The sequence below is a fragment of the Artibeus jamaicensis genome, unplaced genomic scaffold, assembly GCF_021234435.1.
Source record: "Artibeus jamaicensis isolate MK-2021 breed Jamaican fruit bat unplaced genomic scaffold, CSHL_Jam_final scaffold_3151, whole genome shotgun sequence".
In the NCBI taxonomy this organism is placed as follows: Eukaryota; Metazoa; Chordata; class Mammalia; order Chiroptera; family Phyllostomidae; genus Artibeus; species Artibeus jamaicensis.
The window spans coordinates 6,134,155-6,155,630 of NW_026522037.1; the positions used below are offsets into that span (position 1 = coordinate 6,134,155).

Consider the following 21,476-nt stretch of genomic DNA (forward strand, 5'->3'; position numbering starts at 1 on the left):
GTACGTCAGGGCACTCGCTTTACATCCCCGCGAGACAGGTACCGTTACCCTGTTCTATAGGACAGAGCGCTGTGACTCTGAGACACTGAGCGGCCCACCCGGGACCTCCCAAGTGGTTTCATGGTGAAACCAGAACGGAGTCCGACACGACTCCACCCCAGAGTGGGTGCTCGTCCACCAAGCTTGGTGTCTCGCCTCATCGCTGTATGTTTTGATGCACATTAATAATCAGAACTGACTGACCGGAAAACAGTGGACCTCAAGGTCAGACTACGACCATTAAAACACCGACTAGAAATAGCCTCATACATGTTCCTGTAGTTTTTTTTTTTTTTTTTCCAATTTCCCTCTGGATTTTTGACACTTCAGTCTAAATATGAATCCGGGGCAATTTTAAACAAGGTGACTTAATACACTGTGAGATAAGGTGCTTTTGTATTGCTGCATTCCCACTACAGGAACAAATAGTGTATCCGTGATGTTCTCCAGGAGGGAACGATTCATCAACACGGTCGCTGTGCAGTTTCGGGCAATTTCGTTTTGGGAGGACAGAGTGATGAGCCATGTAGTTTGTGCAGCGGTTAATGCAGTCAGTATTTATAGAAATGTTTTTGAATTAAATAGCTAACCACTAAAATAGCATTTTGTCAAATAATCACCGTAAATAAAATGCATTTTGACTCTAAGATGACACGTGCTTTTTACAGGATGTCTCGTCTGCATGCCAAGGACGGTCTAACAAATTAAAGGATGCACAGTTGTGTGGATAAAAGGGAAATAAACTTTCCCCGGCAGAAGTGTGGGAATCTCCACTGACGTTTTGACACATCAATATTTCAGGAAGAATAAATGACTTTCATATCCATGTTTTTTTAATCATATACTTATTCATTTTTACATTACCAGAATACTTTGAAAAGAATCTGTACTTTATCACCTGAAACTGCTTAAAGTATTTCGAAATATTTTAATAAAGCTTTTTGAATGATCCAATAATGTAACTTTTAAACAAATTTTACTATTATTATAAATATTTGCTCTTCATCCCTGGCCCAAAGGAAAACTATAAATCTTGTCTCCACTGAATGAACACCATTTATCATATTCATTTTGTTGTCAATACAATTATGAAAAGCCTTTGGCCTTCTCCCAAGGAAGCTGATTTGCTACTGAAACTCAATTATTATAAGCGAGGCCCGGACCACGCCACCCGTTTGGCGATCTAACCCAACTTCCTGCACAACAGACACCTGGCCCTGCACCCCTGACCCTGACGCGGTGTCGACCTCCCTGGTCAGGCAGGCAGAGGAGACAATGGCTTCTGGTTCACAGCAGACGCTGTACCGAGGTTTTGTTTGCTCTTTTCTGCCATCTGCTGGAGAAAAGTTTCACTTTGCATAGGTGCCAAGAAGAAGGCGCTAAGCCAGGGAGTGGAAAACAGCCTTAATTACAAACTCAAATCGCAGTATATTCTATGAATTTCAGGCAGCGCCAATTATGGAAGACATTTCTATTCTCTGACGCTGAGGGAGAAGGCTCTGGCCTTGACTGTTGGTTACGACGGTGGAGGAAGACACGAAACTTCAACTGCTGGGCATCCGAGGGTCGGAGCTCGGTTTCAAGATCACCGTCAATTTTAAGGTGCCAAAACTAGGATTTTGACTTCCCAAAGACATGAAAGCCTTACTTGGCGAGCTATCTCTGTTTAGAGAAATAAAAGGGCCATATGTAACTCCAGTTTATCACTTACAATTTAAAGAGCTGAATGACTTTGCACATTGAAATCCATCATCTCTGGAAATGCACTTTGTTTGGTGATCTAAAGACACATGTGATTCCTCAATGACACGAAACATTATCTTTAACCCTTCTTTTTTAAAAAAAAATTTAAAAAATTTATTTTTAGAGAGAGGAGAAGAGAGGGAGAAGGAGAGGGAGAGGCAACATCAATCAGTTGCCCCTCTCACGCCCCCTACTGAGGACCTGGCCCACAACCAAGACATATGCCCTGACCAGGAATCGAACCAGCAGCCTTTTGGTTCACAGGCTGGTGCTCACTCCACTGAGCCACACCAGCCAGGGCTCTAACCCTAATCTGGGCACATAAATCTGATGAAGTGGTTTTAATAGTAAAATGTAAGTCAGTATTCACATCAATGTTAAAAATAAAAAAATATATATAATGTTCTCTCTAAAACTTGCCAGGTTCCTAGTTAGTTATTTTTTTTTTTTGGCCATTAACTGTTGCAGATTGCCTTTAAAAAGTTTCTTTTCCAATTTATGGGGGAAGTTTGGGTAAGAAGGGTTTGAAAGGAGCAACTGAGAAACAGTGCAACTAAAAACTGAAATAGCTTCAAAGCCTTAGAATTTTTCTTACGTGCTCTGATGGTTTCAAGTATAAAGGCATGAAAAGTTTACATAACACCTATGCGACTTGCATAAGTTATCACTTTCTATTAGGATAAAAGAAGGTTCATATCATACTATTAAAGCAATATTAATAATAACCATTTAAGACCTTCAAACACGTTTCAGACCTTACACAAAGTCACCTAGTTTAATGGTAAAATAAGCCATGACACTGGACGTCTCTGTGTCCAGGTGAGGAAACCGAGACTCTGAGAGGGTAAATGACTTGCCAGGGCTCACGTGCTAGAGAAGAGCTGGGGTTTCTGACACCCAAATCCAAGTTCTTTTCCCTCTTACGTGGTGAGACATTCCCATGGGGGATGTCTGTTTGTTTATTTTGCTGTCTGTGCTAAGCCTTGGCAAAGGTAGACTCGTATACCAAATGAAAAGTCCTGACCACCCACTCCCTCCTTCCATACCCACTGATATTTTCATGATGATGAAAAACTGGAGCATGATGAATTAAGCCTCCAAGAGATAAAGTGACCTTCTCAGTCCTGCTAATTAAGACGGAGGAGAAATTCAAATCTCCTCAAAACACCCAATGCTAGCGTTTGTTGGTCCTGAGTCAAAGATGTTAGCCCGATTACCCCTCGACCCCGACACAAACACTCATTTGGGGACGTGATTTTTAAGTTGTCGACGTTTAACGGTGCCGAGAAAGGGACCTCTCTGAGCCGGGTCTCCAAACGCTGTGCTCAGTTATCTGCACTGCTGCCGCTGTGCTGTAATTTTTAGCTGATTACACATTAGTTCATTTAGCTTTGTTTCCTCTTCCCCACTGTGCCACACTATTAAACGAGAGCGAGGGGCCCGGCATCCCTCTGTGCACAGGGCTGGTGTTGTCACAGTGTAATAAGGATACATCCAGTCGAACAGCATGGTGTAGCTGGTCTTTGTGTTCAGCGCAAAGGCAATCCCTCGAAGGTCTCTTGCCAGCCCGATCAACATACGCTGTCAGTGGGGAAGAGACACAGTAATTGATTTTCACGTTAGCACCGAGCAGATGGAGTAATAATCAGGCAATAATGACCACATATCTGATGTTGATTCATTAGCTCAAATGTCTCGCTCAGATCCTTTTCTACAGACCCTTTAAACAGACAGACCACAAATCTGCTGACCAACTCAACTTCGATCCTCATAAATTGAGCTAAGTCATAATTCTAATAGTGTGGGAACATGTAGATTCTTGATATATTTTGTTTCTGAATAAAGTCAAAATCGGAAAAAAAGGACTGGTAATTCCACAAGACAGAAATGCACACAGTCTAGACATTATTTAATAATAGCAAGTCCTAACAATGCTGGCTTGCGATCTGCAGTCTACCGAGGAGGCGCACGGGCACGTAAAGGTCTCTAAGATCAACCCTGAGTAACTGAGGAGGAAATAAAACTTCCCAGGTGACCTATGGGTGCCTACTTAGGGCCCTCACATCCCCCAGGCAAAAACCAACACAAACACAAAAGAAGGTGGTGTAAGGAAGAGTTCTATATCCAATGCCAGAAGACTTGATCTTGAACTCCAGCTTCACTTTTTAATTGGCAGTCGTAAAGCAAGGCAATTTATCAGTCTCAGTTTTTTCATCTATAAAAGGGGCCAATAATACCTCTTTCAGAGAGGCACTGTGAAGAATACATTTAATACATTTATGTAAAAATGCTGAACAAGAGCCTGATACATACTAAATGCTCCACAGATACTTAGTTTTAGAAAAACAAAAATTTGACTCTAAAATTAAAGAGCTCTGACTTATACTCTGGATGCTTAATTAAGCCGTCCTTAGGATGATCCTGGGAAGAGCAAAATAAAACCCACGAACAGATGCTGGAATGTCAGAACAAAGAGCACAAATAAACGTAACTGCAGAACAAGGGGGCGGGATAATTGAGGGACGCGACCGCGAGGTCTGAAGATACTGTTTCAGGAGAACGGTCTGCCGGAAAACGGCCCCTGACCTTCTCATCTGCCCACATCTCCTTGTTCCTCACCCTCTGGTCATAAATGAAAGCCTCTTTAGGGAGGCGTTTAAATGATCATGAAGGACTTGGAAGTGAATCGCGACCCCCAGCTTAATGGCTGACTAACACTTCCAAGGAGCAAATAATAGTTTCTCTGTCGGGGAGTCTGAACTCCGATCCTTCCGCCACCCGCCTCTGAGGTGACTCATGACCACTGGAGGCTGTTTATAAAAACATGCAGTTGTGATACTAACTGTTCACAGAGTGAGGGTTACGTGATTTTCTGGATCCACACACCCTGGACTCCTGTTTCTGCTTGTCCACGTGACTTATTCTTTTTTCTCTCCTATCTCGTCGGGGCTTGCTTTTCTGCAAACGGCTAGTCTCCTGTGTAGTTCTCTCACGTGACCTGCTATTTTTTAAATAAACGTTTTGCCTCTTATTTAACCTGCTTTCGCCCCTGGCACCTGTTCCCCTCTCTCTCAGAGCAGCCTCCAGGTCTTCTGAGAAGCCTTCTCCAGCAGTTCTATTCTGACTTGGCAGCTGTGCAGTCTTTCTATTAAAGTGGCCTTTCTGGTCTATGTTTCTTACGGATGCTTACAGGTTACGAGCTACTCTCCAAACAGTCTCACAGGCCCCCACCATTCTACTCTGAATTAGTCAACAGGAACCAACAGTCAACTTTCTTTGCAGCTAGTGCAAAGGATCCTTCAAATATTTTAGACCACTCTCATTACACAGAAATGTTAATATTTATTCCATTAAATGTCTTTCTTCCTTAAAAGATGCCAAGTTAACTGACATGGTCTAACTGACTGAAATCTATGGAAATCTATCAAATGTTTAATTTTAGGAAATGTCACTGGAGAGCAGAGTAAGCATTAAGAAATAATAACTAAACGTATGTTTTCAGTAGACATGACCGAGCAGGAAAGTGTGGTGTGCACATAAGAAGCAGATTTCCTGCGCTCAAACAGTATCTTCCACCTCAAAACAGCGAGAGCACTCTGACCAGCTAGACAAACCCAGACAACGCGAAGGGGGTATTTTCTCGAGAGTCAAAACATCCCCAGAGCTGGGGAGAGTCAGGGAATCCGCTCACTGGGAGCTCAACCGGCTACTGAGCCACCTCAGAGAGTGACAGGTGATCTGGCTGAAACGTGGGGTGGGGGGGGAAGGAGCCCCAATTTACCATCTCATTTAAAACAGCACAGAGAGCTTTATCTGAACAAGCTGCCCTTCTCCTCTGGCTGGCCAACGCTGGACTGGTCTGAAGAATGAGTGGTCGCGTGTTTTCAGTGAGGTTCCCTGGGGGTGGGGCGTGGGGCGGCCCTGGGGTACCTGACGCCACGGGGTCCTGCTTGGGCGGCCCGAGGAGAAGCCGCTCCCCGCCGCGGCCCGCTGCCTGGCCAACACTTGTCTGCGTGCCAGGCGTGAGACGGATGGGCTGGGAAACAGCCGAGATGCGGCTCCTTCCACCCTGACCCCCAAAACAGGGTTTCTAATGGAAAGCCTGACAGACCCCTTACTGTAGTGGCACTACTGGGGGCAGCTATAATATTATCCTCATAATTCTACGATATAATAACAACAAAGGGAAAGAAGGTGAAGGGTCATTGTGCTTTGTCTTTAGAATTAAGATGGCTGTCTTCATCCTTAAAGCAAACTCTTAATTCTGGAGACACATCTTAATAACCTCTAAATAGTTCCAACAAAAGAGCCGTGTCAGAGGAATGAGCGGGCCCCAAGGTGTTTCAACTGGAGTGTTTTCATCTGCCTTTATTGCTCTATCCCTCTCCAGAATTAAGGCAATAACCTGTGATAAATTATTCAGGAACTGCTACAGGGATCAAAGCAAAATCATTCTGTTAAAGTGCTGTTTGCAACATTTGGCACTTAGTGCGAAAACTTTTAATGTGCGCATGCTGAAAATCAAGGATTTTAAATAATTTAACATTGTGGAGTTTATACGAAGGGACTAAAGATAGCAGGTTCCCATTTAACTGCCCGTCTTCCTCTGAGAAGTTTTCATTCATTTCCCTGAAAACCGATGACGTCATGGTCCAATCAAACACGATGCAGGAGCTGGGGGTACTGGGCCACATTTTACTACGGATACAATTACGTGGGAACAACATATATTTTGGACGGAAGCTTTGGAGCCAGGATTTGTCATAGCATTTTCTTCCTTCTTCCCCTCTACTCCGAAGAGAAAAACCCAAGACAAAAATTCAGTGTTCTCTTCATTTCTGTTAGGACTAAGTAAGAAAACAAAGCCATAAATTTAAGAGTTTCGCGCCATCTCCTCCCTTGCAACCATATTTCATCTTGGCAACACAGGTCCTTAATGTTTATGTTCGTCCTGAAATCTGCATTTGAAAAATGTCTATAAATAGGGAGTTAGAAAATCTTGGGAAGGGTTGCAAATTAAATGAATATGGCAGTCCTGAGGCATTTTCATAGAGATATTTTAACAGCATCACCTCCTGTGGATTGGAATACTAAATACTTTATTGAAGAACAAAACAGAACCGTTTTCATCTCTAGTACTTGCAAAATGAAGTACCTGAAAGCACTTTTGCATGTATTATTTATTCATCGTGATAGAAAAATAGCCTTAACCTAATAAATTACATTTAAAAGCATTTAGTGCAAAAGTTTTGTTTATGATAAAGCAACAGATTTAGTTCCTCCCTGGTAGCTTAGAGCACCAAGTTTTCTTCCTACAAATTAGACAGATGGTGCTTACAGTAGAATTTACTAAAGGTCTGTCACAACAAATGCAGCCAAGCTGCATATTTAATCACTGCAGAATCTTGTCTACCTGCAGCTGCCAACTGCTAATCCAATTTCCCTGATAAATGTGGCAAGAGACACGATCAGCAATAAAGAGCATCTAACTCCATTTTCCTGCAGGGCGTCTTTTGATGAACATTTAGGACGGAAGCGGGGAGTGCACTGTGTGTCCTTGGTTCGTGGCAGCTGCATGCATTCTGAGGCACAGTTCTCAGATTACTCACTTAATTCTGCCACTATCATTACGTTGCTATTGATCTCAGTAGCTGTTGCCTACACAGCATTGCTCCAGATGAAGCTGAATCAGGCAGTTATCATGCATCAAACTTGCTCAAAAGCCTGGAGATTTCCCCTTAATTACTTGTGATTTTATTTGCAAATACCGTTAAAGTGTAATCAAGCAGTCACTTTCCAGGGTCGTTAAGAACTTGCTGGTTTAGGGATGTATCACTGGAACTCCATTAAAAATGACTGGAGGAAGATGGTTTCCATCAAACTAGATGGGATTCACATCAAAACGGGCTTGGGGTCTGATGAAATCTTCCAATGGGGTGAGTGTGATTTTTACAGCGATGGTGTTTTTCAACGTCGCTTTTTTTGGCATCACGGACAGCAATGGCCACCTCAAAGCTGCCAAGATCTGGCTGGTCAGTAGGAATATTTGTGAGACACCTACAAAACAGCTAATCTGAATGGAAACTCTGGGGGAGAATTTCAGCAAGGCCATAACCGCAAAGAAAATCGCTACAATCTTCTCTGGTTTTAAAATTCTGTCGACTACTGCATATTGATAAATGCTCATTTCAAGAACTTTATTTCAAATTAAAAAGTATAGTATTCAGTAATTATTTTTTGGTAGAAGAATTATCCTAAAATAATGGTCAGAAGCGATCACCTTTCTATTTGGCTTCTGACTCATGCTATTTTTTTGCTTTTGTTTTTGTTTTCTGGTAGAGAGAAGAGGAGCCATGTAAAATGGTGGTTTATATTTTGGTGACCTTATTTCAAATAACAACAAGACATGACTCAAGTATCACCAACAAAGGTGCCTAAATTCTCAAGAGCACATTTATTGGTCTCTTAAACAATAATAATCAGTGCCAATCTATTTACTACGGCCCGACACCTAATGAGTTCAGAAGACGCTCTTCGGACTTAGCAGACCTGCTCCCCATCCTCCGTATGAAAATATGGGACTGGTGTGTCACCAACAGCTTGCTACACTTAAGGATTTTACTAATAAAACATAATGTTGTCTTAGATAGTATGACTGTTGCCACAGCTGAACTGCCTTGTCAAATCAATCCTAATATGCCTCCCACTGGCACATAAAAACCTTATTTAGCTATCAGTTATCCTAATCACTTTGTTCAGTTTAAGAATGCAATACTTCAAGACCAGCTACTATTTACACATATATGCCTAGCCATTTAATAAAGTCTTGATTTATATAAATTCCTGTTTAAAAATATTTAGAGATGTAGGGTTTTAGCATATGTATGTTGGTGCGTTCCTCCATGTGAACAAGTTGAGAACCACAGGGCAGGGCAGATGAGGGAGCAGGGGTGTTTAAAGGGGTGCACCCAGGAGAGATGCTCTTTTAAAGACGTGAGCTGCCTGAAAGAGACAAATCTGCGTCATCTAATCATAAACCGACTACCCAAACTCACCGCTGATCTCCAAGTCCATTTGTGTAAGAAACTCCAACACTGAGATGCAAAGCAGCAGGGGAAGACAGGAGCGGCTGGGAGTGCAGCGGGCGGGATGGGGCACAGAGCACAGCAACTGCACGGCAGCCTTTTCTGCACCAGCCCCTCGAGAGTGAGCAAAATGGTCTTTTCTCAGTGTGGAAACAAACCCACCTTTACGTCTTCTTGTTTAAAGTTGTTGTTGAATATCTGTAATACTGTTTCAAAAGAGACCGTGAGAGGCAGCATGAAATTCTCAAATTCGTCCTCGTCTTCGCCTATGGAAAGACAAAGGGGTCACCACGGTTTAAAACGACAGCTATTGTGTGCGTGAGCCTCGGCAGCGAGCGCTTCGCTCCGGCTCAGAAGGGGCCTGACTGAGAAGGGGTCGCCGGCGCTCACATCCAGGCCACACTTCGTGGTCTGGCTCATTGAGTATTCTGGTGTTTGCCTCCTCTTTTTGCACCATATGAAAGAGCGACATGACTCACCAGCCGTTTTTTTCCCTGGCTCTTTATTGGATCCCAGACTCATACCCCGGGCATCTGAGCCCTGCAGCTCTGAGGGCCCCCAGAGCTTCCCTAGTGCCCCAAGGAAAGTCCCTTCCAGATCCTCTGAGACAAGGGCCTTTTCTCTCCCTTCTCTTTGGGTGCCAAGGCCCTGAAGGGCTCACAGACTCAGGTGCCCAGATAGCTCCAAGTTATTATTCTCTTTTATTTATGTTCTTTTTATTAATTTGTTAAATAGATGGCAGGGAAACTTTTATCTGCTAAACAGGCTGAGGTCCCTCCTAGGCCATTTGAATTATCAGCACATTCGCCACGGGCACCCTTCCTCTTGCACTAAGCTTCCTTTTCTTTATAGAAGAGAGAGAAAAAGAGACATTTTCCCACTGTTTTTTCACTTTAAAGGTAGACTGTAGTTTGCCCAAGGATCCTGCCAAAGCAGAGTCTTCACTTCACATATGGAGAGGCCTGATTGACAATTTATGTGGTGTTCCTTAAAAATGGGTTTATTTTAAAGGAGAGTTGATTTGCTTGTCCATCCGATACCACAGGGAACTAAGGGGCCCAGTTTACTGATGAAGAGCAGACAGAGCAAGGTCAAGTGACTTACTCAAGGTAGCCTGCTGTAGTTGGAGGTGGAACTATGTGGTCCGGATGCCTCGTTTCTATGCTTGCAGTTTTTAAATAGAGCATCACAAAGGAAATGGGATTCAGAGAAGAGGCCAGTGGTTCCCCGAGTCTGGTCCTGGCCAGCAGCAGCAGCACCACCTGGGAACTTGTCCGATGGGAATTCCCAGGGTCCGTCCCAGGTTTACGGAATCAGGAACTCTGGGGTGGGGCCTCCCAATGTTGGGTTTAAGAACCACCCCCCCCCTCCCCCCCCAGTGATTCAGATGCATGCAGATGATGGGGAAACACCAGCCTGTACATTGCTCTGCAGGTGAGGTCACTGAGAGCCAAGGCCACACACACTGAAGGTCAACGGCAGAATTGGGGTCTTGGGCACTACTCAAGGAGTGGCTGACCGGGCTGACACTGACCGTTTTTGACTTTTCTTTTCCCTTTAACCTTACAAAACTTGTTTCTAGAGTCCAGCAGAATCAGAGGCTTAGCTTTGTTCACAAAGACGTGTCGAAAGGCCAATGAGTATCTCCTGGTTTGCTGTTCTAGACAAGGGTCAGGGTCCTAGGGGAAGGTGGTCCAAGTGACAGTTCCCACTCTGTCCGTCGGCCCCGTGACCAACTCACTCCTCTCACACACACCCTCTGTCAACTGGTGAGAACACCAGAGCTTTCCAGAAGCCGTCCTCGTTGCCAAAGCCCAGGTCAAATGACCGCATGCCCAGTGCCTGAGCCAGGCCCCCCTGCAAGTACAGCTGAGGTCCCACCACAGGCATCCCCCCTTCCCTTCGGACCCCCATGGCATTTTGTCTGACTCTGCCACAGACAGGATTTTTATCGGGAAGCCTGGAGTTGCAGTATTTGGGCATGCAGCTAATAACCTCATAACACCACCTACAGCTCTCCACCATTTCCACTGTTTGATAGGGATGACTGTGGGGACTGAACTAGATAAAATTTATACTGTGTGTAAATTATTAGGTCTGTCGGCCTACACTGATAGCCGTCTCTGGCTTCCCTTCTGGAGAACTGAGACTCGCGTCCGTCCACTTCTCAGTGGAGGAAACGAGGCAGGGAGAGGTCTGCATGAACAGACCCGGAGTCTGCCTCAACCACACACTGCTTAACGTGGGGACTCACTAATCACCCCGAGCCTCAGTTTCTCATCTTCAAAATAAGGATGAAAATGCCCATTTTTTAAGGTTATTGTGAATATGAAACGTTACATATAATACATGAAAAGTAGATGCTCAATAAACGGTAGAGGTGGTCCTAGTGTTCCCGCATCAGCACCCGCACCAGTCCCTGCCATTAAGGTGGGACCGTTCCCCGAGACCGCTGATCATGCCCCCTGCTGGCGGGCGCAGGTGCAGGAAGGGGCGGGCACCGTGCGAGTTCTAAGCTTGGATCCCGGCTTAGCCGTCCGGTTCTGGACAAAGTCGCTTTACTCCTCTAAGCCTTAGTGTCCTCATCTGTAATTAAGAGACATAATAGTTACAGTAGACCCCCTCAGCTGTGGTTTCACTCTCTGAAGTTTCAATTACCTGTGGTTAACCAAGGTCCAAAAATGCCAACTGGACAATTCCAGAAATAAACAATTTATAAGTTTTAAGTCGCATGCTGTGCTGAGAAGCGTGACAGCGTCTGTGCCATCTCGCTGCGGCCCACTGGGGACCTGAGTCGGCCCTGCCGCCCACCAGTCACTTAGCCGCCGCCCGGGTCAGAGCTGCCGCGCCATGGTCCCAAGAGCCCGTGCCAACTACTCTGATTTTACTACTAACGACCCCAAAGTACAAGGTCAGTGGTGCTGGCATGTGGAGATGCCAAAGAGAGGCTGTCAAATGCTTCCTTTAAGTGAAAGACGGAAGTTCCTAATAAAGAGAAAAAAGTCACATGCAGAGGTTGCTATGATCCGTTATAAGAAGAATGAATCTTCTATCTATGAAATGGCGGAGGAAAAACACACCGATGCTGGTTCTGCCGCCGCACCTTAAACTGCAGACGGTACGGCCACAGTGTGTGGTGAGTGCTTGGTTAGGATGGAGACGGCACTAAACGGCGGGGGAGGCGCGAGCAGAAACCGTGTTCTGCTGGATGGCGACACGCGGCCCAGAAAGCACTGAGCCTACAGGGTCCCCTCCAGCAAGGGGTCCCCGGAAAAGGGGGACCACATTCACACAGCTTCTATTACAGCCTGTTGTTCAATTGTAATTTCATATTTTATTATTCATTATTGTTGTCAATCTCTTGCTGTGCCTAACCTATAAATTAAAGTTTATCACAGATATGCGTTACAGGAGGAAACACAGTATGTGCAGGGTTCAGTACTACCCGCGATTTCAGGCATCCTGGGGGGTCTTGGAACGTGTCCCCAGTGGGGAAGGGGGGAGCTGCTGTACTTCATAAAATCAGCTGTAAGGACTAAATGACAAAACATCCGTAACCCCCTTCGCTCAGTGTCTGGCACTTAATCCATGATAACCACTAGTGTTTGTTGTTTTGACTCTACACGGACTTAGGTGGTTACAGCGACCAAACGAAGTGTGTCCACAAGGCTGCCAGCTCAACGCCCTCCCTTCGGGAGCAAAGCTTTTCCAAGGTACAGATGTTCACTCCGAACATAAACTCAGGACTTGAACATTTCCACCCTTCACTGATATCCTGAGCCACAGATTAAAACACGGACTTCCTTCCCTCCCTCAATCCGTTCTGGAGGCCAATCCAGGTATCAGGGACACAAGAGACCAGTCACCCAACGGCGCTGGGAGAGGTCGAGGCGCAAACAGCAAAGGCAGTCATGTGGCCAGCGGCTCTACTCACCTGTCACTCGGAGAGGCCGCTGCTGCCCACCCACCTAACACGGCACCAGTGCGCCCCCACCCTCACCCTCTCCAGCCCCACAAACGACTGGACTTTTCTTAGGAGACTTATGAGACTGGCTCTCACTTACATACGTATTCGCTGGCTTCCCCACCACAGCAGAAGCTCCTTAGAGAAGCAACCTGGTCCTTTTTGGTGATGGCTGTGTCCCGAGTGCCTCGACGGGGGCCTGCCACCTAAGAAACAATGGTGTCGCGGCTGCTGGAGCACAGGGCCGCGAGCCCGGGTCGACGATGACAGCCTCGTGACGGGAGAAGCGAGGGGACAGACTCCTCCTCGGGGCCTCCGGAAGAAACGCTGGCCTGCCCACACCTCCATGTAGCCCCCCGAGGTCCGTGTCGGACTTCTGGCCTCCGGAATGGTAAAATCACAAATCTGCAGTATTGAAGTCACTACGTTTGTGGTGATCTGTCGCGGTGGTAACAGGAAATGAACGTAGTCGGTGAAGGTCGGGTCCGATGCCTCCGTGCCAGGCAGAGGAGGACTGTGAGGAGAGGCAGTGAGCGGAGAGATGGATCCCTTTAAAACCAGGCACCTGCGGGAGACTGCAGGAGGGCCGCACTGTCTGCTCTTCCGCCCCCGGCCCTTCCTTAGCGCAGCGCTTTCAAGTTCTGGGTCGGGTCTCCAGACACGTGCTCCGCTGGGTCCCTCTAACCTGGGCTGGGACTCGGTGCTGGCTCAGGCCCTCCTCGCTGCCTGGCAGTTCGGGCTCCGGGACCGCGTCTGGCGTCTGTCAGGTGTCGTCGGCTTGTGGTTTTGTAGGAAAGTAAGAGCCGGACTCTGAAGGCAGAGCAGCTGCATTAAGGCACTAAACCGGCCTTGTTTGGAGGTCCCCGTGGCCGTCAGTAAATATGTGTCCTAACACAGACCGAGTGCTTGTGTTGCGGACAGAAACTGTTCCTGGCCCCGTGCACACCTCGTTACCGCATTTAGGCCGCACGGCTCTCCTAGGTGGGTGCCTCCACCCAACCTGAGAACACCCAGGCTCCTCCCTTCCACTCCTCTCCCCAGGGAACCAGCCTGCTGCCTTTGTTCCCAGAAGAAGAACGCAGCACCCACCGCCGAGTGGACGCCTTCTCCAGTTCAGCTACCTTCAAGTTTCATTCCCGAGGCCCCTGATTCCCTGGGGTGCCCTGGACGCTCCCCTCCAAACCAGGTAAGCTATTAAAACTGGATCTGGGCTTAATGGGCTGCTTTCTGCCTACAGGGCCAGCTAATTAGTCTTAATGATCTCATTATAGATTCTAAGTATTTCCAGCCGCTTCTTTACCCATTACTGCCCACTCCCACCCCACCCCGTAACCCCCGATGTCTATTTTCCAGATAGTCTCTGCCAAGACCTGGACACAGGTGATACATTCAGGCGGTGTTCCTATCCATCAGAACATTCGCTGCTTCGGATTAAGCTTCTCACTCACTGGATCCCCCGGGTACCTACCTTTGTGTTCCTTTGGCTGGGGAAAATATGCTTTGCTCAACTGTTAGACATGAGGACAGATTTTAAAAACTACGTCTGACTTTCACTGATCATACGACTATCACACCTATAACGGGCCAATCATAAACATGAGTTTATTTGATAGAAGCTTGGAAAGTAATCCCTTCTCCCTTCTCTCACTGGCCCCAAGCCTCATAGCACTCCTTCAGTCCAAACAGTTCAACTAAAAATGAAGAAGAGGAAGCTCCTTTTCCTAATTGGTTGAGGAAGCGAAAGGTGAAGCAACAGCTTAGCAAAAGTGAATGAGAACGTGTTGCCGGAGGGCTACAGTGTAGACACCGACGCTGGGCAGGTCACTTAATCTCCACGCCTCAACTTTCCGACCGGTAAACAGTGTGACAGTCCTCCCCTCCTGGGGGCTCTTGTGAGGTCAGAACAGACTAATGTATGGAAAAGCGGTGTGTTCACTGTAAATTTGTAAACAAATGTTATTATTACTAAAGAAAAGGCAAGTTGCCTTCCTCTGTATTTCCACTTCTCTCTGTAGCAGTTATTTCTGGAATACTCTTCCCTCCTGGTCCAAGTCATTTACTTGCTATTTAAATTGTCTCAAATTTAAGCTACAGGTCTCTTCAGGTACCAAGGACTTGTTATGAGCCACAAAAGTAGACGGAAGCTTTGCTCATCCCTGCGGAGCAGCGGTCCCCTGCCTTTTGGGCACCTGGGACTGGTGTTGTGGAAGACAATTTCTGCACCGACTGGGGTCGGGGGTGGGGGATGGTTTTCAAGTGCGTTACCCTCAAGCTCACCTCCTGCTTCATGGCCCGGTTCCTAACAGGTCCGGCTCCTAACAGGCCCGGACCAGCAACGGGCTGAGGCCTGGAGGTTGGGACCCTGCTGTAGAGAGAACTATCTCATAATGTCTATAAACCCTTTTCATATCAGCACGCCCATGATCAGCAAAACGCCTGACTGCTTCTTAGGAGTTTGAATGTCTGGGGAGAAGTACTGCTCACTCAGATGCTATCAACATGCTTCTCGTCTGAGAATTCCAGGGGAAGGTGAGACCGTAAAATGGCCAAGGAAAACCAGTTGGCAGCAACACTGAGCACCTCCAAATCTGTGGCTGGTACAAACTTCGTTTGCTACTAATAGTATTTAGCTCTCCGTAAAACAGAAGGCCTTGTTGTAGCTCTTCTCCGCATGTCCCCTCGCCAGTGGTTGTCAACTGAGTTCACCTCCATTCGAATTAAACAAAATAGAAGGTTTTTATTTATTCTGGTATTTCACACTGAACAGCTCCCCGGAGATTCTCCACTTACCGGCCTGGGTAATACTATCTTTCCCTTAGTTTATTAGGTTGACGAAGTTAATTTAGAAATAACTGAGGGAACTTCGAGAGATCCTGGGAGGGGCTGCCACACAGGCCCCGCGCTTGGCCGCCCACCTCGTCCGTGTGTGAGCTGTCTCGCGAAGGGGATTGTTCTGCACTGATTTTTATAATTCCTTAGAACACAAAAAATACATCGCTGACACGAAACATCTTCGTTCTGCTCACGAAATGCTTTCGATTCTTGTATTTCATCTCGTTTAGACCTGGAACGATCTGATAAACTCGTACAACCGTCTATTGCCAAAAACCTCCCCATTTTCATCTGAAATACTACCCAGGGCACACAGCATCTAATTAAATCCGTACGAAGCACAAATTATTGACTAGAAACCAAAATGCACTTCAAAGCAAATCTCAGTTAATGTGACACCCAATTTCTAACCACTCCAGTGTTCGAGGCTCATGCACGAAACATACTCAATTTCTTTTGTACGATTCTATGAGAATACGTTTCATATTTCAATCCAAGAATCACATCCAGTGGTTTGCCAGCAGTTTGGTTAGGTGTTTTTTTCTAGCTTCTTCTTACCAAAAAAAAAAAAAAAAAAAATCAGTGTCATAAGAAGTTCCTCCTCAAATTCTTCTTTGTTTCATTCGAGGAGGATTCTCACCGCCTGACATTTTTCTCTGGCTCACGTGGTGTGCGGGTCTGTGCTTCCCTCGGCGAGAGCACGGCCGGCCTCCTCTTCCCTGGTTTCCATGACAGTGAACACCCAGTGGAAAACCACGAGCCGTCTGCGCGGGAGTTCCGACGGCAGCGCAACAGTCAACCCGGGTCGGGAGACAAGCCCTCCAAGGATAGCGCCGTGTTCGACAACACTCAACAAACGAGCGTCTCTCCAGCAGCAACTCTTTTCCTGTCCAAGAGAAAAGAACAAACGACTCGTCCAGCACAAGAGGGGCCAAGTGCGGCTCATCCCGTGTGGAGGTAACCAGCCATTTGATTAGTTCTGTCTTGGAGAGGCCAACGGGCAGAGCTTCTCCCAGAGGGGAGCTGGCCGGCAGAGCTGATGCCAGGAGCCGCAACGATGGCGTCCCGGTCACAGCGTACTCGGGTGTCACACTGCAACCAATGTTTACCGCGTCCTTACAATGCAGAGGCACTGAGACGGGTGCTGGGAACCAGGGGACAGGCAGAGTCCGCCTGCCGAGGGGCCGGGAGGAAGAGCCCCCGTGGTTACACTGATCGCAAATCGGCACTCGATGCGTGTCACACACATTATTTCAAAGGATAAAAAACACGGACACAGAAGGAAAACATCTCTTGTCAAACACCGCAAAGCTTCCTGAGTGCGGCTGCCGAGTTTTCGTTTCTCTGTGCACACTCGGTTCAGTGTTCCTGCCGTCGGCGCCTGCCGTGTGCCAGGCGCGTCCACACGGCCTGTCTCTCCCTGTTCCTCACGAGGCGTCTACAGAGTGCTTGCAATGTAACAGATGTTTACTTTTTAGTAAAACACTCATTAAAGAAATCAATCTATGCTTTACGTTGCTGTGGGTTAAATAACTCACAGAACCCGGCGGGAGCGAAGGAAGCCCTAACACTTACTCAGATTTATGTATTTTTGCCCCCGACTCTCACTCCTCACAGCCCACACCGAGCAACCCTGAGCCGGGGCCCTCTTCTCCAGGGCGGTGCACGCAGCGGGGCGTCTCTGCCCAGCGCCGGGCCAGCTGTGCCGTGCGCACCGGTGGTGCGGTCCCCGTGGCCAAAGCCTCTCGGGGTTAGGGGGCCCTCGGGTCCAGGGGGACCTTGCAGAAGAGGGCCTAGGCCCACCCCATGGCCAGTCCGAGGATGTGCGTGACATGAACCCATCCCTGGCCAAGCCCTGCCAGTCCGTCCTCGTTACCCGCGTCTCCCCATTTCCTTCACTCCGACAGAGCCACTCGAAGAGCACGGTGAAGGCCTGGGGAAGAACCAAGTCTAGGGAAGGGCTTCCCAGTCTTTACTGCTCCGACACGGGAAGTGAGAGGGCACGCTCCCCGGGGGCGGGGCCGGCATGGCCAGGCCCGTGGGGTGACCTCGGGGCTCGGAAGAGTGTGCTCTCGAAATAGTCACCGAGGACCAGGACAAAGCCCCGGCCCGCCCCCCTTCTCTCCCGGCAGCGGCCGGGGCACGGTGCGGGTCGGCGAGCAGGATGCAGAGCCGTCACGCAGCCTGAACTCACGCTCGCCCATGGAAGCAGAGGATCGGGTTCTGCACGCCTGGTTTACACTCTTCAAATGTTTACGGGCCGCTCTCTTAGCCCCGAGCCCTGGCTGTCACTTAGCCAAGTCACACATACACGGTTCTTTTAATCTTTCCTTGGAAATCAGTCCCGCTGCTCTCCACCTTTGGCTGTTCGCATTTCTGGCAGTTCACTCCTTTACGATGCATAACAATAGTACGGGAGTGGGGCAGAGAGGGGCTTGCTCTCCTTCCCCACTACAAGGTTATGTGCAAAATAAGGTTATTCATCCCCTTTCCTTCTGTATGATCATGTTTTAAAAAACTCAGACTTAAGTTGATGGGCCAATCAATGCTTCGCAAGAGAAGGGAGAAGAGTCTGGTCAGCACCACGTGCTCTGAGGATGTCAGGGTCACTGCGCAAACTCTCTTACGTGTCCACAGAACACGGCGAACAATGGTCCAGAGTGCCGCGGTCACAGAGGGGCTGCCGCGCCCGCCCCCCCGGCACCGCCTCCCTGTGCTCGCTGCCAGCTGACTTCCGCTCTCAATGAAAACAACAGACACAAATGAATTCCTCCCACTGCAAAAGGAGTATATGAAAGAAAATTTCACCTAATCCGACATGAGGAAATGCTACCTATAGTCCACTATTCAAAGACAGTATTTATCGTTTTTGAAGAATTTCATGTAAGCCTTTTTTTGGTGTATTGCTCCCCCCAGACCCCAAGAGACATGGTCATACCATTCGCAGAGTTTAACACCTTGCTTTTTCCACCATTATAACAGAAAATTTCATGTCTGCACTGTCTTCAAATTGGAATTAAAAACATTTTTTAAAGACTTTATTTTAGATGGGAGAAGGGAGGGAGAAAGAGAGGGAGAGAAACATCAATGTGTGGTTGCCTCTCACGTGCCCCCCCACTGGGGACCTGGCCTGCAACCCAGGCGTGTGCTCTGACTGGGAATCGAACCGGCTACCCGGTTTGGTTTGGTTTCCAGGCTGGCGCTCACTCCACTGAGCCACACCAGCCAGGACAAACTGGAATATTTACAGGCCATATATTATTCCATCAAGTAAGCAGATGTATCTAATTTTACAATTCCCTGTGTTAGACATTTGTACTGTTTCCATTAGTTTGTATATTAAATGCCATTATAAAGAAAATCTATGTGTAAGCCTTTTCTGTATTTAAGATTATCCCTAGATTCATAGCACTAAAATTAAGCTAGCAAAGGATACCCAGACAACAAATTTAGAAGAAGTAAGGCGTTAATGCAAGTGCTGTTTGAAGTGAAGGACACCGTGTCAAGCCCAAAGCTTCGTCTTTGGCTCTGAGGCCTGCGGGTGAACGCTCACAGCTCAGAAAGCTGTAGAAAGCTGCTGGAGGCGGCCCATGCTGGTAAGTCAGCTGTGGTCCGCACCAGTCTTTCACGTCCTCATTCACACAAGTGGGCAGTCAATCCCTCACTAAGCAAGCGTCCATTCTTACTCTTACCCAGCTCCACCATGAGAAGGCGAGTGAGGGCCGTGTAGAAGGTGGTTCGGCACCTGAAGTCACCGAGACTGTAACTATCGCCGACGCCCAGGAAGGGGAAGTGTTCACTCTGAAAGCAGAAGAGCACCCGAGGTTACGTGTGCTGGACCTGAACGGCCCGGGGGAGCCTAGTCACCAGTGGAAGGAAGGAAGACTTACCGTGTGGTTTTTCAGCATGAATTTCACAGCATCTATCTTCACAAGTTTTTTTAAAAGGATATAGGTAATAGAAGTTAAGGAATCCATGGGAATGTGATCGTCTTATCAATAGGTAATAAACCACAAGATGGCACTGAATTACAGTGGCGCCAATTTCCATTTATGAAGAATAAATGTTACTTCTAAAGAATATTCCTATAGACATGTCCTTCATACTATTAAGAAGGATAATCTATTATTAACCAGTGCAATTACTTTCCCCACCTTATACATATTCTCATTATGGAAAGAAAGAATGAATTTTATAATTAAGACAAAACTTCTTTACTATTAAAACCTTCATAGTGGAAAATTAAAATGACCTTTTTCTACATTTTGGGTGTCGTGTGAGAATTTCTTTTCACTTAATATTATTTCATAATAAAATAATTATAAAAGACCCATAATATGCTATCGAGAAAAAAAATTTCAATTCTACAGAAGGATGAGCTCAGTTAGAAACCTAAGGAAATTCTCTGTCGGATGCAAGGGACGGGCCCTGGGTTGGGGGGACAGAGCAGACCGCATGTCACCAAGCACCGAAGGAGAGGCTTGGCGGACTGAGCCTTAAGAACCTTCTGGGTGCAAGGCATTTTGTATTTGTTAACTCACAGCCACACTGATCAACACGATCTATTATTTCTAATCTATGGATAAAACAAGCACAGAGAAATCGGGGCTCTTGCGGAGGATCGCACAGCTGTGGACGGACGGTACTGGGATTTGAACTGAAGGTCGTACAGCCCTGCAGGTCGTACTCCTTTTCCTGTCCCGCACCGAGGCCTGAACAGTTCAGCTGAAAACGAGAACCAAGTTAAAAAATCATAACCATGATCACGGGTCTAAATAATTTCTGGCTGATGCCGTCGCCAAAGAAGGGCTGACGTGGGCTCTGAGAACATGGATTCGGGGACACGAACGCCCCCTTTTACTTCGCCGTGGTCACGGGTCTCCTGCTCCAGCCAGGGTCCCTCCTGGCCGTCGCCTGCGCTCTTACGCCCCGCCTGCCGCCGTGATAACCTTACACAGCACCACTCGGGCTCCAGTACAAACACGGACTCACCTGCTTCCATCACCTGCAAATGCAGGACTCTGTAAACTGCCTCTGCAGGGGCCCGCTCAAGTCTAACTCCAAGTTTTCCTCCCTGGGGCGCAATGTCCCAGAGTGGAAAGTGTGCTGGAACCCGGGTCAGGGAGCCTGGGCTCTTGGCTCCATGACCGCGTCCCATCAGCCGGCGGAGTCCAGCACTGCGCTCTGCCACTTGGAGCCTCCGAGTCCCGCCCCAGCACTGAGGGTGAAACCTAGACTCGGGCTGCCCGTCTCCCAGAACTGCCGTGAGGGTGGGAGGACGGAAATGTCTCGTCCATCACACGCTGGGAAGAGGATGCACAGACGCAGAGACTGACCTGGCCGGAACGTGTACTGCTTGCCGGGTGGATTCTCACCGTCCGAGATCGGCAGCGCCACTTCCGTTTGTCAGATGAGGGAACACACACCCAAACCTCAATGGAACTGTCCACACGAAACAATCAGAACGCCTTGCGCTCTAGTCCCTGGGACTGAAGCCACCATTCCAGCTGCACAGGAAGCCAGCACGTGGCCGCACCTCCGCGCCAGGCTGGACGCTTCCCCGGGTCGGGCCGCACCTGCGCGCCCCCCTCTCCGTCTGCACTGCGCGCAGCGGGGGCACAAACTGTGGGTCTCTGGAGGCCGAAGGGCAACAGGACCAGGCCTGACACTTTGTAGCAGGTCTTCCCGTGCCCACAAAGACGCAGGTTCGATGCTCTTTCCTGGAGAAAATCGCTGAGCGGAAGAACTGCCACTCAAACCTGGCTCGGTTTAACAGGGCGGGGACCAATACACTAAGACATACCTTAAGCAAT

At 47.8% G+C, this 21,476-nt stretch overlaps 1 protein-coding gene across 3 annotated transcripts in view; it reads right to left on the reverse strand.

Annotated features, from left to right (window-relative positions):
• Positions 1 to 21,476, reverse strand: part of RANBP17 (RAN binding protein 17) — a 236,875-nt gene that overhangs the window by 61,732 nt on the left and 153,667 nt on the right. For all 3 annotated transcript variants that reach the window (XM_037127901.2, XM_037127899.2, XM_053656934.1), the window contains 4 exons: positions 19,554 to 19,617; positions 19,356 to 19,464; positions 9,030 to 9,133; positions 3,275 to 3,363 (listed from right to left, as the gene is read on the reverse strand). In XM_037127901.2, coding sequence (XP_036983796.2) covers positions 3,275 to 3,363; positions 9,030 to 9,133; positions 19,356 to 19,464; positions 19,554 to 19,617 — 366 coding nt within the window. The remainder of the gene's footprint in view (positions 1 to 3,274; positions 3,364 to 9,029; positions 9,134 to 19,355; positions 19,465 to 19,553; positions 19,618 to 21,476) is intronic.